We start from the raw sequence: 16,444 nt of genomic DNA, 5'->3' as shown, positions 1-16,444 counted from the left end.
CTCTCTCCCTCTCCTCTCTTTGCAAAGACTAACTCTGTCCTTCTAAAATAAATATACACACAACAACAAATTTGTTCACGATCCTTTATTACAGAAATTGCCACAACAACGACCCAGACCTGCTCCGACCACGCACCGCGGCTTGGGACGTTACTGGCCTGTGGGAAATATGGGTTGAATCAGTGCTCAGATCCATCGAACACAACTTCCAAATTCGACCTCGGAAAGATCAGAGACTGCTACCAAAAGCTAGACGAATCAGTCACTGATTTTTATCATCGCGCAATGGACGTTTGCACGTCCTTCTCAGGACACGTTTGTCCTGCTTCATTCGATGGTGGTGAGGAATCCACGTTCGAGACCATCCTCAAAATGGACTTCTGCGACGGGCTCCGACCGCTGCTCCTGAGACGACTCACAGACAGTTTGATAGGCAGGTGGAGAGATAACCGACTGCCAGACGTCCTGTGTCATGCCAAACTTGGAGGACTTTAAAGTAGGTCTGCACATTGGGTACAACGGTTCACAAGCCCTATTTCCAAGGGAAGTTGTATCTGGCACAGAAAATCAGCCTTATGTGCAGACCTTGGATGGAGTATTGTTGGCCACAAGGAGCCTTGGGTAGACTACGGCGACGCCATTGGAATCAGCCATCGCATAGTAGTGAGACAAGTGACACCAGGTGTGGAGCCTTTTGTCAATCTCAAAACTGACTATGTGATCTATGTGTGCTGTACCAAAGTAAAGGAAATTACTTCCTTTCAGACATCATCAAGAGTCCTCGAACCAGACTTCTCATAATGAGCTGTAGAAGATGATCCTGTGTCTCAAGATCTCAAGTTCTTGTCAAAGTTAAGAGAAAACATCACACAAAAAGGCAATGGTCACTATGAAATTCCATTAACGTTCAAAGAGGAAAGACCGAAACTAGCTAACAACAAGACAAGAACAGTAGATTAGAGCTTCTGAGAACGGGAGGAGGCTGTGATTTTGCGAGAAGACGGAAGTAAGTAAAGATCCAACAATGGGGCGCCCTGCTACACTGACCAACACACCGGCAATCCGCTCCAACTCAGACAGATAACAAAGCGAATTGCAAATAATATTAATATATATGCATTTAAAAAAGGGTATAATGCGCGAAACCAAAGTGGAGGACCCTGCTCCATCATTGCCAAGTTTGAACACTTCAAGCACAAGGAGCTGGTTAAAAGCAAAGGACGGGAGCTGAAAGGAACCACGCTGGGCATGAATGACCATTTCCCCCGTGAGATCAACGACCGACGGAAGGGTGCTGTACCCCATCCTGAAGGAGAGCCGGCAGAAGGGTAAATGCGTATCGATGGTTGTTGATAAACTATATGTGACCCACCGCATATTTTAGGGTCATTTGGGGGCTTTTGTCTTTTTTAGAGAAGAATCAGAGCTTCCAAACAAGGTGTCACTTGTGCAAATCAAGCAAATATTTTTAAAGCTATGACTTGTTAATGACAAGGGTGTGGCAAACTGTGTTTCTGAGATAATCACCTTGAAAGTTTTGCCAAGACTTGGCTTCATTCACTTAGCTCCCAGAATGCAAATGGGGTAGCCAAAGCCACATGGCTACTTAACATACTGCTGAATGGGCCAATCACTGCTTTGTTCTTGTGTTTTGAGGGAACGTTGAACGTATTTTTGTTTTGAAAAAAGCTTTTATTTAACAGTAAGAATAATGTTTTTTAAAGTGTAATTTATTTTCCGGTGGTTCTTGAAAATATTCTGTTTTATCGTCACATTCGGGATGAAATCCGCTGTTTGAACTGTTCTCCAGGTCCGGAGTAATATCAGATTCAGTCGCTGTCGGAGAACTAACTATCATCGTGGAAAATTAAGTCTAGCGCGCGCTGCTTAAACTGACTTGGATCTATCGCAATGGTCAGATTAAGGTCCGCAATATGATTTAGATCTTCCTCCACCCGCTTCTCCTAATGAAACAGAGTTTTCAAAGTAAAACCGGAGCCTCGTCTTGTTTCCGGAAGTGAAGATGACGTCAGTGACACGCCCCCTCCACAACGTTGTCTCCGTGTATGTATAAAACACGTAATATTTAAAGGCTGAACTCTATCAAAACGGTTTCACATTGTGACTTCACATCACATGGATTATGGAGGAATGATCTTCACCTGGATGGTCACTTTAAAGTAAAGGATCGATCTGCATCATTCAGTGCTGTTCAGCATCTCTGTAAGTGAACTGCATTTCCCCATGTAATCTAACGGGAATATTTAACTCCATGGTTAAACATTTTTCTACTATTTATGAATCAAACTCGGTTTTGAAAATACGTTGAGAGATAAAAAAAAAAAAACAAAGCAACCCGAACCTGGAAAAATCTAATTTTCCTTCAAGAAAGTTTTTTTCAATTTATTTGGCTGCTCCTGGCGATTTTAGAAATGCGCGAGATGGCGGCTTTTGCTGTGGTGGGTCACATATATAGAAGGTCTGTTATTCCGAGATTCCTCCACCACAACCTGGTTATTTTGATCATTATGTATGTATGCTTGTAATTCTGGTAATTAAATCCTGCAAGATGTCGAAATTAGCATGCTATCTATGTCAGCATTTTAAATATTGCTCACTCTCATCATCTCACCCTCCTAATCCCCCCTCCCTACTTCTCTTGTCATTTAACCTCCCTAATCCCTCTCTCCCCACTTCTCCCATCATTCTTACTCTATTCTGTCTCTTACTATATGTACAGTTTGTCTAATCCTGCAATGTTCAATGTTTATCATTGTCTACTTGCCATTTGTTTATGGAGATATGTATCCCTACAAGCTTCCTGCAATACTAGGACAGTAAAAAGGAATGTAAAGGAGGAAATCCCAGACTTATCTAGGGGAAAGCATGGGAAAGGAAGTATAGCTATTGCCTTGGATGCACTGTACCATCACCCCCTAACTAACTTCAATGACACCCATTAAGTTTGTGTGGTGGAATGTGAATGGCTTGCGCTCACCTGCTAACGTAGCAAAATTCTAAGTCACCTCACCAGGATGAACCCCAGCTTCTGTCTACTGCAAGAAACTCACCTCACTGCATCCGAGCACCTCAAACTCAGAGCTAAGTGGGTTAATCAGATGTTTTCTGCATCATACGCAAAAAAAAATCTAAAAAAGAGGTGTTTCTATATTGATCAATAAAAGTATCCCATATCAAAATAAAACCACAATATCAGACCCAGAAGGGCGTTACATAATGAGTAATGGAATTTTAGGTAAAATTAACCATAGCTAATATTTATTCAATGAGGATGACCCAAATTTCTTTCACAACATATTTTTAAAACTCTTAGAATTCTCTCAATCATTTATCATATTTGGAGGAGACTTCAACACAGTACTGGATCCAAGTTTAGACCGTTCTCAAGCCAGAAATATTCACAAATCCTGGCGTTCGTCGGCGCTATAAAACAATATGTGAGTGATCTTGCTCTTGGGGATTGTTGGTGATCAAATAACCAACATTCTAGAGAATACACATATGATTCACCACCCCACCAAAGTTTCTGTAGAATCGACCTTTTCTTGACAAGGAAAGCCGCAATGTCCAAAAGCCCACTAATCTTGAAATCCACCCCATTGTAATTTCCGATCACAGGCCGATTAGTTTCAACCTCATAAATGAAACAAACTGGAACCCTCCCGCCAGGTGGCAGTTTAACGCCTCACAAATAAAGAATTTAACCATTTATTTTCCAGAGAATGGACTTCCTTCATTGAACTGAATGACTCCCCAGAAATATCACCATCTTTACTCTGGGAAACGGCTAAGGCAGTTCCAAGAGGTAGTATTATTTCATTCTCCACTCACAAGAAAAAGAAAGGACAAGAATGCCAAAATAAACATGAACAACGACTAAAGGAGTTGCATTCCCAACAAGCCCACTCAAAATGTCATGAGATCTGGACGATTGCATCTCAATTTGATAATATCATCCATCAAAAGACACAATTCCTCATGCAATGAACAAGAGCAAATTATTTTGAATTCAATGAGAAATCAGGTACATTTCTCGGCAAGCAATTGAAACACGATAGAGAAAAAACACTTATTACAGCCATCAATGATCCACAGGGTAGGATAACATACTCCCCTCAAGACATCAATAACATATTTAGAGACTTTTATAATTAGCTGTATCACTCAGATAATGAATCTAATATATCAAACATTCACTAATTTCTTCATGATATTGACCTTCCTAATCTTTCGACAGAGCAGGCTATCACGTTAAATCAACCACCTACTCTAGAATAACTCAGGAACGCTCTCTTCTCTATGCCCAACAATAAATCACCTGGATCAGATGGCTACCCAGTGGAATTTGATTAACACTTCTGGCCACTTATATCCCCATTATACATCAGAATGCTTACAGAGATTTAGTCAACCTCCACCATGCCTCCGCACATGAATACCACTCTCATTTTTTTGTTTTGCTCAAACCCAATAAGGACCCAACCCTCACCTCCAGTGATAGACCCATAAGCCTTATTAATTGCGACCTTAAGATTATAAGTAAATCACTAACCAACGGAATTCAAAAAAGTGATTCCATTTATAATTCTCCCAGACCAAACAGTGTTTGTCAAAAGCAGACACTCAATCCAGCAATATGCACCATTTATTCAATCTGATCAGCATATCTCAAAGGAACTACTTAAATACTATTATTGCCCATGTAGATGCCGAAAAAGCATTTGACAGAGATAATTGCACATATCTCATTTCAATCCTCAACAAATTTGGTTTTGGAGAGTCACTCATTCAATGGATCAGAGTCCTCTGCAACTCCCCATCTGCTTCTGTCCTCACTAATGGTTACACTTCACAGCGTTTCAATCTACAATGCGGCACAAGACAAGGATGACCGCTCTCCCCTTTACTATTCGCCATCTTTATTGAACCCCTCGCAGCGGCCATCCATTAAAACAGTAATATCGTAGGCATACAAACAGGAAACTCTGTTCACAAAATCAGTTTGAATGCAAACAATGTCTTGTTGTACGTACGGAACCCAATATCATCCCAACCGGAGTTGTTCAATCTTATATCTAAATTCTCAGCTATCTCAGACTATTCAATAAATTTGACTAAAGCCACGGACTTACCACTAAGTGGGGGGGACTGCAATGCTGCAACTCAGAAACTTCCCTTAACCATCACAACGGGCAATATTAGATACCTTGATATTGATATGTCTGCCAATCTGTCAGATTCGTTTAACCTTAACTTCACTCCATTGCTCAAATCCATTGGAGAAGACCTAATTCGATGGAACAACCTACCCATCTCACTAATTGGTAGGATAGCAGCAGTGAAAATGAATATACTCCCAAAAATAAACTCTATATTTTCAATGACCCCAGTGCAACCAACAGTACATTGGTTTAATACTCTAGATTCAATAGTCAATACGTTTTATTGGGTATACAAGAAACCGAGAATTTAACTAGCAACACTACAGAAAAACAAAGACTGTGGAGGCCTAGCAGCCCCAAACTTTCGATACTACTATCTAGCAAAACATCGTCAATTTAAAATTAAGAGGTTACAACCAGAGCAACGACTGGGCCATGGATGGCGTGACATTGAACAAACAGAATGTCAGGAGTTATAATATCTGATCTAGCATTCCTTACTGAATCAATAAGGAAACATAATTGCTGTAAAAACCCATTTATCGCAACAACTCTGTGAGCCTGGTGGAAATTCCTCAAACACAGTGGTCGCTCTCTATCTCCAAACAAATTCATGCCAATCTGGCACAACCAGGATTTTCTGGTTAAAAACAGACCAATAATCTTTAGGTCTTGGAAAAGACAAGGAATTACTTATCTGGAACACATTTTTCAAAACAATTTGCTTTGTGCTTGCAATCAGCACAAAAACCTTCACAGCAGCTCTCTAAGGACATTCTTGTAGGAGGTTATGGTCATCATTAACCGCTGAACATTTGAATGACCCATCCTGACCAGAACCCTTATCTCCGAATCACATTCTTATAATGAAGTCCACAACCGTTCTGCCCCCTCCTGGACAATTTGTCAGAAAAGAGCTTTATCTCCAAAAGAGGCGGCGCCGAGTACAGCGTTTGGCTAATGAATTTTGGACTTGATGGAAGAAAGAATATCTTTTGAACTTACAACCAAGACAAAAGTGGCACAAGAATAGAAGGAACTTGAAGGTGAATGACATCGTCCGGTTAATAACAGGAAATGTTTTATTGAAAAGTTGAAGTGTTTACATGCGACAACATTTCATTTAGGGAAATCCCACATTAAGGTTTGTATGATTTGGTGGGAGTGTAATTGTTGACATTATATTGGTTACATTTGTCATAGTTTGTATGCCTACAATATTTGTTTACTTTTTTTAAACCAATTTGTAATTGAGTATTGATTTAAGTTGCTGTCATTTATTTATATATTGCCTAATTTAGTATTACTTTTATTTTGAAGGCGACGTGCGACGCTTACTCTATTGCAGTCAGAAGCGGCGAGCACCAACTTGGTGGATGTGTGGGTGAAAAGTTAACTGGTTGGAAGGACTTGAATATAAGATGTGAATCGTCAGGGGAGGATGTCAATGGTTTCAAGGAAGATTCAAAGTCTACTTCCCTCCTTCTAGCATGCAGCCAAAAAGGTATTTTGTTTGTTTGTTGGTATTTTGCTTGAGTGAAATGTTAATCCACATGCTGTGCATGCTATTATTTGATGTTAAGCTGACATGGTGTTTATATTGCAACGCTGTGTGTGTTTCCAACCGTGGTGAAAGTCGCTGGAGGGGGGGGTTCAGGTTTATTGGGTGGTTGTTGTGTTCTTGGCTTCGTTTGATTGGTGGGGAGGTGTCCAGGATGTACTAAATACTTGGTAATTGGCCGGGGGGGCAATGTAAGCTGCGGAACAGAGGTGTGCCGAGATGGAGCTGGGAACTGAAAACAGCCATGGTCTCCCAAGTCGCCACAGCGTCACCGTCGTATTGCTCTGAGGTAAAACCAGCGTTAAAGTACCACCCGCTGAAAGACAAAAGTTGCCGCCAAACGCGACAGAAAGATGTTTAGGGAGTGGCTCATGGCTACATAGGGTGAAATGGTAACCAAAGAGAGAAAGACGGTGACTGATAGTTAACCCCCGTGCGTGGGGGGCCCTCAGACGCTGGTGCCGCTAAGGTTATTTCCCCCAGCTAATACGGCCAAATGAGCCCCTATAGCAGCCTACCTGCCCCGCGCCGCACGGTTATGACGTACAACCTGACCCCAGCCCAGCTGTCCTACAGTGCTCTAGCCCCCTCGCCATGCATAGCCCGAGCCTCGTTACTCACCAACCTCCCAGTCCAACTACTGCCACGGCCTCCACACCAGCTTTCTTCAACAACGCTAACAGGTCTGAGCAGTGAGCCCACTAGCCCCAGCCCTGAAGGAGTCCAGATGTGGAACACTGCTGAGTGAGTGAGCCCAAGAGGTGGAGTGGAATTTCTGTGATGGAACAGGGCTTCGGATGGAGCGGAGAGCTCTGCAACCCTGCGTCTGGGCGGCCACAGGTTCTACCCCCGCCTCTGTCTGCCCCCAGACTCCCAGTTGATCCACAGACCCAGAGCTGTTGGAGGTGTGTTCAGAGATGCATGGAGTGTGGCTGGCTGATATTCTGGGGGCATGCCTGCTTGGTCTAGACCAGGAGTATCCAAATGTTTTTCACTGAGGGCCACATACAGAAAAATAGGCAAAGGGCTGGGCCACTCACTAGAGGTGAGCTATATCGCCTCACCTCTAGTGTATTAAAGTTAGAAAAATCAATCAAATGTAGGTAAATTATGCTTGATAATTGAATATGCTTAAAGAAAAAAAACAGCCTACATCTCAGCTTTCTATTAATGACTTTTCATTCATTTAGTTACAAAAATGATTGGCAGCACATTCTCCAAACAGCAGCCCTAGATCGCTTGTTGGTCAGGATGGTGATCCCTCTTCACAGCCCTGTATAAAGGGGGACAAATAAGGGGAAATGGGGATGGGTATATTTCAAGCTTGTTATGCAAATAAGTTATTGGGCTTGTTAACACATCAACTAATTTTTGTTGGAAAATGTTATCAACTTGAATTGGCTGAATTGATAAAGTAATTGGGATTATTAACACATGAATACTGTGTCATATATTTTTAACTCACCTATAATGGGGATTGCGTTGCGCTCAGTGGAAGCAGTGATGCTGTGTTTTGATCTGAAGGATGGCCGGCAGGTCAGGAGTAAGTTTGGTGGTTGCGAAGGACATCGCAGAGATGGCCGTCGGTCATTTTGGTTCTCAATCTGCTTTTGTTCAGAGTTAAAAGAGAAAATGTTTGCTCACATATGTATGTTGAGCCGAACAGACTCATCATTCTTTTTGCGTGGCGTCTCATCGGAGGAAACTCGGCCTCTTCCAAGCTCCACTAGAAGTCGGGAAGAGAGAAGAGCTGATGTTGCTTCTCCAGAGAATTATCACACTGCATTTCGATAAGTTCTAATTGCAGACTCTCTTCCACTTCTTCTGCATCCATCAGGAAGGGAGTCGAGAACAGCTTGATTTCTTCCTCGATGATGGTAAAATCTTGGATGCGCTGACTGAATTCTGTCATGAGAGACGTGATCACAGACACACATTTCCCCTTTTGAGCAGAAAGCTTGGCCTTTTGGAAAAGCAAATTTGATTTCGGACAGCGTGGGGAAGTTTGCAACATTTGAAGTTGCGTAGTTGTGTCTCAAAGAGACGGAGCTTCACACAGAATGGTAGTGTGTTCGTCCCTTATTGGCCCCGTCCCATCTTTGCTGCCATTTCCTCATTGTCCTTTTTTCTTCCCCTTTCTCAAAAGGAATATCCAAAATGCTTGTCACTCTTGTGATCGATGAAGCCTTTCAGAGACGCCGCTTCCTGCCCCGAGCCTCGCTGCAATCTCGCTGCCGCCACCGCGTGGTAAAGACAAAGCACTGCACCTTCCGCCATAACTAAAAACAACTGCACCCATTGTTGTTCAAATGCAAACGAAACCGGAACCTGAGAAAACGTCAAACAAAACAACAAACTGCTTCTATCTCACGTCCCACCTGAAACTGGACAGCAAAATGATGATTTATTTATTTTATTCGTTTAGGTTTATTGTATTTTGTGTGCAAAGGAAAAGGAGAACGATGGCGGCTTGTTTACGGTGAAAATGCCATTAACCCTCTGAAGACCAAGCTGTAGTCAGAGAAGCATGATGAGTGTGATTTTGGTGTGGTCTGATATTTATCTAAATATAATCAACTTAACACACTCTGACTCCAAAGTGCTTGATATATCTATTTGAGGGAAAATCACAGCAACATTGATGTGCCATCAAGTTTTGTCAGTATCATTATGCAGCTTTTGGGAGGATCTAAAACACACAAGACATAAAGAGTATGTTTTTGTATTTTGTGTTGCCGCCAGAAATGTTGTCATAGCAACACACGAGAATATATTAAACTGTTTTGTCAACACAAAAGTTGTTCATGTTGTTCAATGAAGTCAAAATAGTTGATCAAATCTGATTTCTAAATAGATAAAAACAAGGTTTTATCACAACTTTATATTATTTGACCCAAGGTGTGAAATGAGCCACAAGCTGAAAATGCACGACCCCCTGGTGGGGGCCATTAGAGGTGTGGCTCTGCAGCAGGCTGGGCCCTCTCTCTGTCACACTCTCAAAGGAATGAGGCTGTAGGCGAGTGGGAGTGGGGCAATGCAAGAAATGTAAGCAATGTTTTGACTTTTGAAAGATTTACTGAGAACGTCACACAAACTATATACAAAAACCCCCAAAAATGGTTTTAGGGGAGAAGAGCAACTCTAGAACCAACAATCACTTTCAAGTCAAATGAACATTTGAATTCATGAACAAAAAAGAGAGAGAGAGAGAGAGAGAAGCTTGCGGTCCTGGCCTGCTAGGGCAGCTTGTAGAGGTGCTCTTATACTGTAAAAACAAATTAAAAAAGTGTAAAGAAATGTGATATTGACATCACTCATATCTCTTCAGACTACATACATCACACCTGGCAGGGCAATGCCACGTATGACATACAGCTCACCAGCTTATGGACTGCACCCACACCTGGACGTGCTGTACAATGCTCAGCTTGCTCAGCAAAAGAAAAACTGAAGAGAAGAAAAGACGTCGCCGCCGCCAACATGTTTTTCTTTGTTGGGTAATTTGATTGACAAAAATTGTCTCTTAACTGGTGAACTTGCCAGAAAGGAGGCGGGGCCATGTGGGCGAGGCGTTTCCCAGTATCACAGCCCTGATACGAACCCCCGTCGCCCTTCATCCACTCCCATGCACTAGATTTGTAACAGCTGTTGCCATGCAAGCAGCACACACTCACGCACAAGTAAGTGAGTCATCAATTTATTGACAATTGACGTCAACTGTGTCCAAATAAAGAGTTCCGGAAGTGATTTCCCTGTCGCAAAAATGAAAAGGCTTTCAACATCATTCCTTCTTTCTGTCACTGTTGCGATCATCGCAGACTTTTCAAACTGAAATCTGTCACTGTTTGCAGGCAAAACCAATACATTTGTCACTCCAACTTTGCTGACCTTGTTTAGCAACTCTTGAACAATGATCTGAACCAAGATGTTGCCAGAACAACTTGGTTAAGATTTAACCACAACAATGCAAGGGAATGGAGGGCAGGCCATCTGTCAGAAAATATGATTTCATTGAAGTTATTTCATGCTATTCATAGGGAGTGTGGTCAGGCCAGAAGATGAGTTTATAGACAGTTCATATTGATTTGTGTCTAATGCACAACTGCAAGCAAGACAGCTAGAACTAATACACCTTTCCCACTGCACCAAAAACCTGGTAACACCTGCTAACATCTGCCATTTGTCATCAGTGGGAAAGGAAAATCCCTGGTCTCAGTCCCGGGTCTAATGACCCTGCGATAGACACAGGTTTCAATCGGTTCCACCTCTGATCGGCTCTGATGTGAGTAGGACACCCGGGTCCAGACGCTCATTTTGGCCCCTTTAGCTGCACGATGTGACGCACGTTGAAATTCTGGACGCTGGCACATAAATAGACAGGAGTATCTGTGTATCATTCCATCATTTAATATCCCTTTAAGAATCCAAAATCAAAATCAGAAGTTGGACTTTTTTGTTGGACCATGAAATGTTTTGAGTGAGGGGATCGCACCGTGGGGAGGACAGCGGAGAACCCCTATGCCCCCCGCCGGGCTCCTAGTCACTCCAGCACCGCCCCAAGCCGCTCCCCGGCGTCGAAGGACCGGTGTGCAAGTGCCCACCGGCAGCATGGAGCATCTGAAATAAACAGCATTTCTCCTAGCAACGGGAAAGGGTTTACCCGGGTTAAAAAAAACAATTTTGGTGTGAAAACGGTTTAAGCCGCCATGTTGAATGCGGTGGTTCTATATACAGTCAATAATTGTGAAAAAGTGGTTCTTTTTCCACCAGCGTTAGAAGCGCTGACATCTAATAATAATAGACTAGGTTTTGGGCCGGTCGCCCGGGGACATGGCCCGGGATCTCCGTGGACATTGATCGGGTGCAGCGGCCCGGCCCCGGGGGCTAGGGCCTCCAAACTCAGGGTGTGGAATGGCCGGGGCTTCCCCCCGAATTGGAATTCCGAATTTATTCTCGAAAGGTTCTTTCGAGTTTATTCTCGAGTCGGCTACCAACTCGGAATTACGAGTTTATTCTCGAAATACAGGCCCATTTTTTGCGTTCTCTGCAAAGTCAGTTCTTCTAACTTTATTTATGTCAGTGGTTTTAACTCCGACCGCTGTTTGAATTAAGTACATCTTTGTGTGAAGGTTTACATTTGTAATTGACAACAACGCTCTTGTCTTTGCAATGTGGAAAATGACATTATACGGTGAAAATGTGTCAATGTGTTGTTGTAACTTGGAATGCTAAATGCCTCCATTCCTGGCTTTAGCGTAGGTAAAGTCTGCAGTATTTCCAAGAGTATTTTAATGAACATATGCAAGTGATATAAGCCTCTGACAAAGGATTTATGTTCTATGGAGAAAATGTTTTAGTTACTGTGAAATACTTGTTTGAACGTTACCTGTAGCGGGGAAATAATTGTTGTTGTGTAGTTATGTCTTTTATACTTACCGTGTCGCCCTGAAAATAACTAACATCATACTTACCTTTATTACCTTCCTGTTGGAATCCAATTCCTATGGTGATTGATGTGTTTTTTACCTTGTATGTTTTCCCTTTCACCTTCCTGCATTGAAAAGCTTCCAGATGCAACAATCTGCCTGTTCCTTGGAGGGTTGAGTGGAGAACAGTTGAACTTGCTGTGAGGCCTCAGTGCAGCTCATCGTGACCACACAGAGACAACAGTTCACTTGATGGAGTCCATGTATTTTCTAAAGCATCTGCTCTTTGCCTAAATGTCAATAAGTGGGAATTACAAGGTAACTTGCATTCAATTTGTTCTATTCCAGTCAAAGATTGGGTTACCCACCTGGGAATGTTTTATTACTAAAGACCAAACAAGAAGGTGTTCTTTGAATTTCACTCGTATTCTAGAAAAAAACTCGAGAAAAAGTCAATGGCTGCAAAGAGCCTTGCCTTTAAAAGATCAAGATAAATACAAATATCTATTGAACCTTTATGTAAAAACAGCAAAGTCGGTTCCTTGTTCCAGGATGACATTGTGTCCGTCCCGTATGGACATGCATTCCGGAACACTGGGATAGATACTTGCCGGAAGAGAGTTTGGACTCCAACGGAAAAATACTCATTAACCAATAAGATGAAAGAGGTTTCATTTAACATCATCCACAGATGGTACCACTTCCATCTGTTCTTGTCACATTTAAAGGAAATTTGATCACATCCAAAGCCCAATTTTTAGCTGGAAAAAAACAAATGGGATCATATATTAAATGTATTTGGGAAGAACCAAAAAGCGTTAAAGAGCCAAAGAATATGCCTGACCCTAAATGTTGTTTTGTAGACTTACTGCACTTTACTGTCACCTGCTGGATTGTTAAGATAATTGATATGACTTTGTCCTTTTACTCTATGAATGTAGCCCTGGCCAAACAAAAACATGTCATTAATCTCACACCTGTCATCGCTGTCAATGATTTTAATCGTTTGACAGCTCTAGTGATGATCAATGATGATGTCAGTGATGTTTGCTAAAGAATTTGTCATTTCTCTAATACTTTTTTATTTACCAGTTTACTAATAGTAGTTTTATAAGTAAATATATAAGTATTGCAATAATAATAAAATGATAATGATAAGAATAATAATAATAAGCATAATCATAATAAGAAATACAAATGACTAATAAAAATAATGAAATAATAATTAAATAATAATCGTAATAATACATTGAAATAATAATACATTGTAATAATAATAACTTTGATATATTAAATCAATCTTATTTGTTTTTTGGCTGCTGGGGTGGGCTGACTGTCAGTAAAAGGTGGAGCTATGTAGGTGGTGCTTCTCACTTTCAAGGAAATGAAACTTAAAAGAATCCAGTTTGTCTTTCACAGTCACACGAAGGATACAGGTCAGTTCTGTCTTAATTGTCTGATTCTTGGTCGGTTGTCACAGAAATTGAACTTAAAATAATTCAATATGATCCAATATTGATATGACTTTGTCCTCTTACTCTATGAATGTAGCCCTGGCCAAACAAAAACATGTCATTAATCTCATACCTGTCATCGCTGTCAATGATTTTAATCGTTTGACAGCTCTAGTTATGATCAATGATGATGTCAGTGTTATTTGCTAAAGAATTTGTCATTTCTCTTATAATTTTATTTACCAGTTTACCGATAGTAGTATTATTTTAAGTTAATATATAAGTATTATAATAATAATAATAATAAAAAAGCATAAGCATAATAATAAATTCAAATTACTAATAACAATAATGAAATAATAATAATAATAATATTGATAATACATTGTAATAATAAGAACAGCTTTGATATATTAAATCAATCTTATTTGTTTTTTGGCTGCTGGGTTGGGCTGACTGTCAGTAAAAGGTGGAGCTATGTAGGTGGTGCTTCTCACTTTCAAGGAAATGAAACTTAAAAGATCCAGTTTCTCTTTCACAGTCACACGAAGGATACAGGTCAGTTCTGTCTTGAATGTCTGTGATTCTTGGTCGGTCGTTGTTTTTTTTTAATGAAAATATTTGATCAAGTGACGTGTTGAGCAGAGGGTTTTTGGGAGCTTTGTGGAGCATAAACTTGTGACGTTCATTGAGATCATCAACAGAAACAAGCAGTAGGGTGGAGGGGGAAGTGTTTTATTCTTGCAGTCATTTTAGTAAAATGGTCAAATCCTGTTGCATTTCATGTCAGTCATCATGTAGTTTGAGTATTTTTTGAAAAAAGACTGTTCTGACAACACAATTCACCACCAAATATATGTTTGAAAGGTTGAAGTTGGTGACCTTGTGAATGAGCTCCTGGTTCTAAACCACGGAAACAAAAATAAGCTTTGCTCTTGTTGTCATCTGCTCCCCATGTCTCTGTGTCATTCTCTCCTCTCTCCTCTCCTCCAGCCATGGCCTCAGCCACCGATCTCCTGGACCCGGAACAGTTCATATGTTCCATCTGTCTGGACGTGTTTGCCGAACCTGTTTCACTTTCATGTGGACACAACTTCTGCAAGGCCTGTGTCACCAAATATTGGGACGAATGTGAACAGTATAATTGCCCAATGTGTAAAAAGTCATTTGAAAAAAGACCCGATGTCTGTGTCAATACTCTGATGTCTGAGGTGGTGGCTGCTCATTTCAAGATGGCTGTTCATGTTAAAGCTGCCGGTTCCAACCACCACAACCAAGAGGAAGGGGCGGTGCTCTGTGACTTCTGTCCAGGCACCAAGCTCAAGGCCCTGAAGTCCTGCCTGGTGTGTTCAGCCTCTTTTTGTGAGACTCACCTGGAGCCCCATCAGAGGGTGGCATCCCTGAAGAGACACAAGCTGATCAACCCTGTAGAGAACCTGGAGGACAGGATCTGTAAGAAACACGATAAGCTTTTAGATCTCTACTGCAGGACTGAGCAGCTCTGTGTCTGCGTCATGTGCACGGAACACAAGGGTCACGAAACGGTGCCCGTAGAGGAAGAGTACGAGCGCCGCAAGGTCCAGCTGGGGAAGAGGATACCGGAATATCAGGAGATGATAGAAGAACGACGACGGAAGGTGAAAGAGATCGAGCGCTCGGTGGAGGAGGGTAAGACAGTCGCAGAGAAAGAGATAGCGGAGTGGGCGGAGGCCGTCGCCGCTTTGATGGCCTCCGTCCGGACGAAGCAGGATGAGCTGATCTCAGCCATCGAAGAGAAGCAAAAAGCAGCAGAGAAACAGGCTGAAGAGTGCATCACAGAGCTGGAGCAGGAAATCACAGAGCTCCAGCGGAGGAGCAGCGAGATGGAGCATCTCTCACACGCTGAGGACCACCTCCAGCTCCTCCAGCGCCTCCCATCCGTCTTCTCCTCTCCACATGCCAAGGACTTGTCTGATATACCCGTACGCACTCATCTCCATCGGCCGAGGCTTGGATTGGCCGTAGCACAGTTGGAGAAGACAATCGCTCAGGAGGTGCAGAGAATTCTGGTCCAGGAAGATCTGGAAAACTTAGCGATAGATGTCAGACTGAGGCTGATGCAGCAGCTGTACACAGTGGATGTGACCCTGGACCCTGATACAGCACAACCACAGCTGATAGTGTCTGGTGATGGCAAACAAGTGACACGTGGAGACAAATATCAGCAGCTCCCTGATAATCCAAAACGATTTGATTATTATAGATTTGTTCTGGGAAGAGAAGGTTTCACTTCAGGGATATTTTATTTTGAGGTTGAGGTGGAAGGGGAGGACTGGTGTTTAGGAGTGTTCAAAGAGTCAGTCAACAGGAAGGGAGGTTTATCTCTCAGCACTAAAGATGGCTGCTGGTTTATACATGGAAATAAAACAACTTGTTCTGGGGTTAAACTATCCTGTAAACAAAATGTGTTTAAAGTTGGGGTGTTTGTAGACTATGAGGAAGGGCTAGTTTCCTTCTACCATGTGGAGGCAAAGGATCATATCTACTCCTTCACAGGCTGCACATTCACCGAGAAGATCTATCCAGCGTTTAACCCATTTACCAATAAAGTGTCACTGAGGATCACAGCTCTGAGGTGAAAACAATGAGCTCTCATCCAGCCACAGCACATTTGTATCTTTACACTTTGATCTCCATTGTTCAGTTTCTTTTATCCAGAGCCACTTGCAGCCACTACAATGAGTGAGTGACATGACAAACATTTACAACATGTTGTGTGAGGTGTTCTTTACTTTGATGTCATCACTTATAATGTTTGTAAAAATAACATGGACATCATTC

General features: G+C 41.9%; 1 protein-coding gene across 1 annotated transcript; it reads left to right on the top strand.

Moving 5' to 3' along the window:
• Nucleotides 1-14,132: 14,132 nt before the first annotated feature.
• LOC307233515 (E3 ubiquitin-protein ligase TRIM39-like) lies at nucleotides 14,133-16,242 on the top strand (the record flags this gene model as incomplete). The annotated part of the gene is made up of 2 exons (XM_080004853.1): nucleotides 14,133-14,182; nucleotides 14,618-16,242. Exon 2 carries the CDS (start codon nucleotides 14,620-14,622, stop codon nucleotides 16,240-16,242), a length of 1,623 nt encoding a protein of 540 aa, XP_079860979.1. The 5' UTR covers nucleotides 14,133-14,182; nucleotides 14,618-14,619.
• Nucleotides 16,243-16,444: the final 202 nt, after the last annotated feature.

Source organism: Zeus faber, assembly GCF_960531495.2.
Source record: "Zeus faber genome assembly, chromosome: 8".
Classification (NCBI taxonomy): domain Eukaryota; kingdom Metazoa; phylum Chordata; class Actinopteri; order Zeiformes; family Zeidae; genus Zeus; species Zeus faber.
Note: the sequence above shows the minus strand (reverse complement) of the source record. Positions and strands in the feature narration are given on the sequence as shown.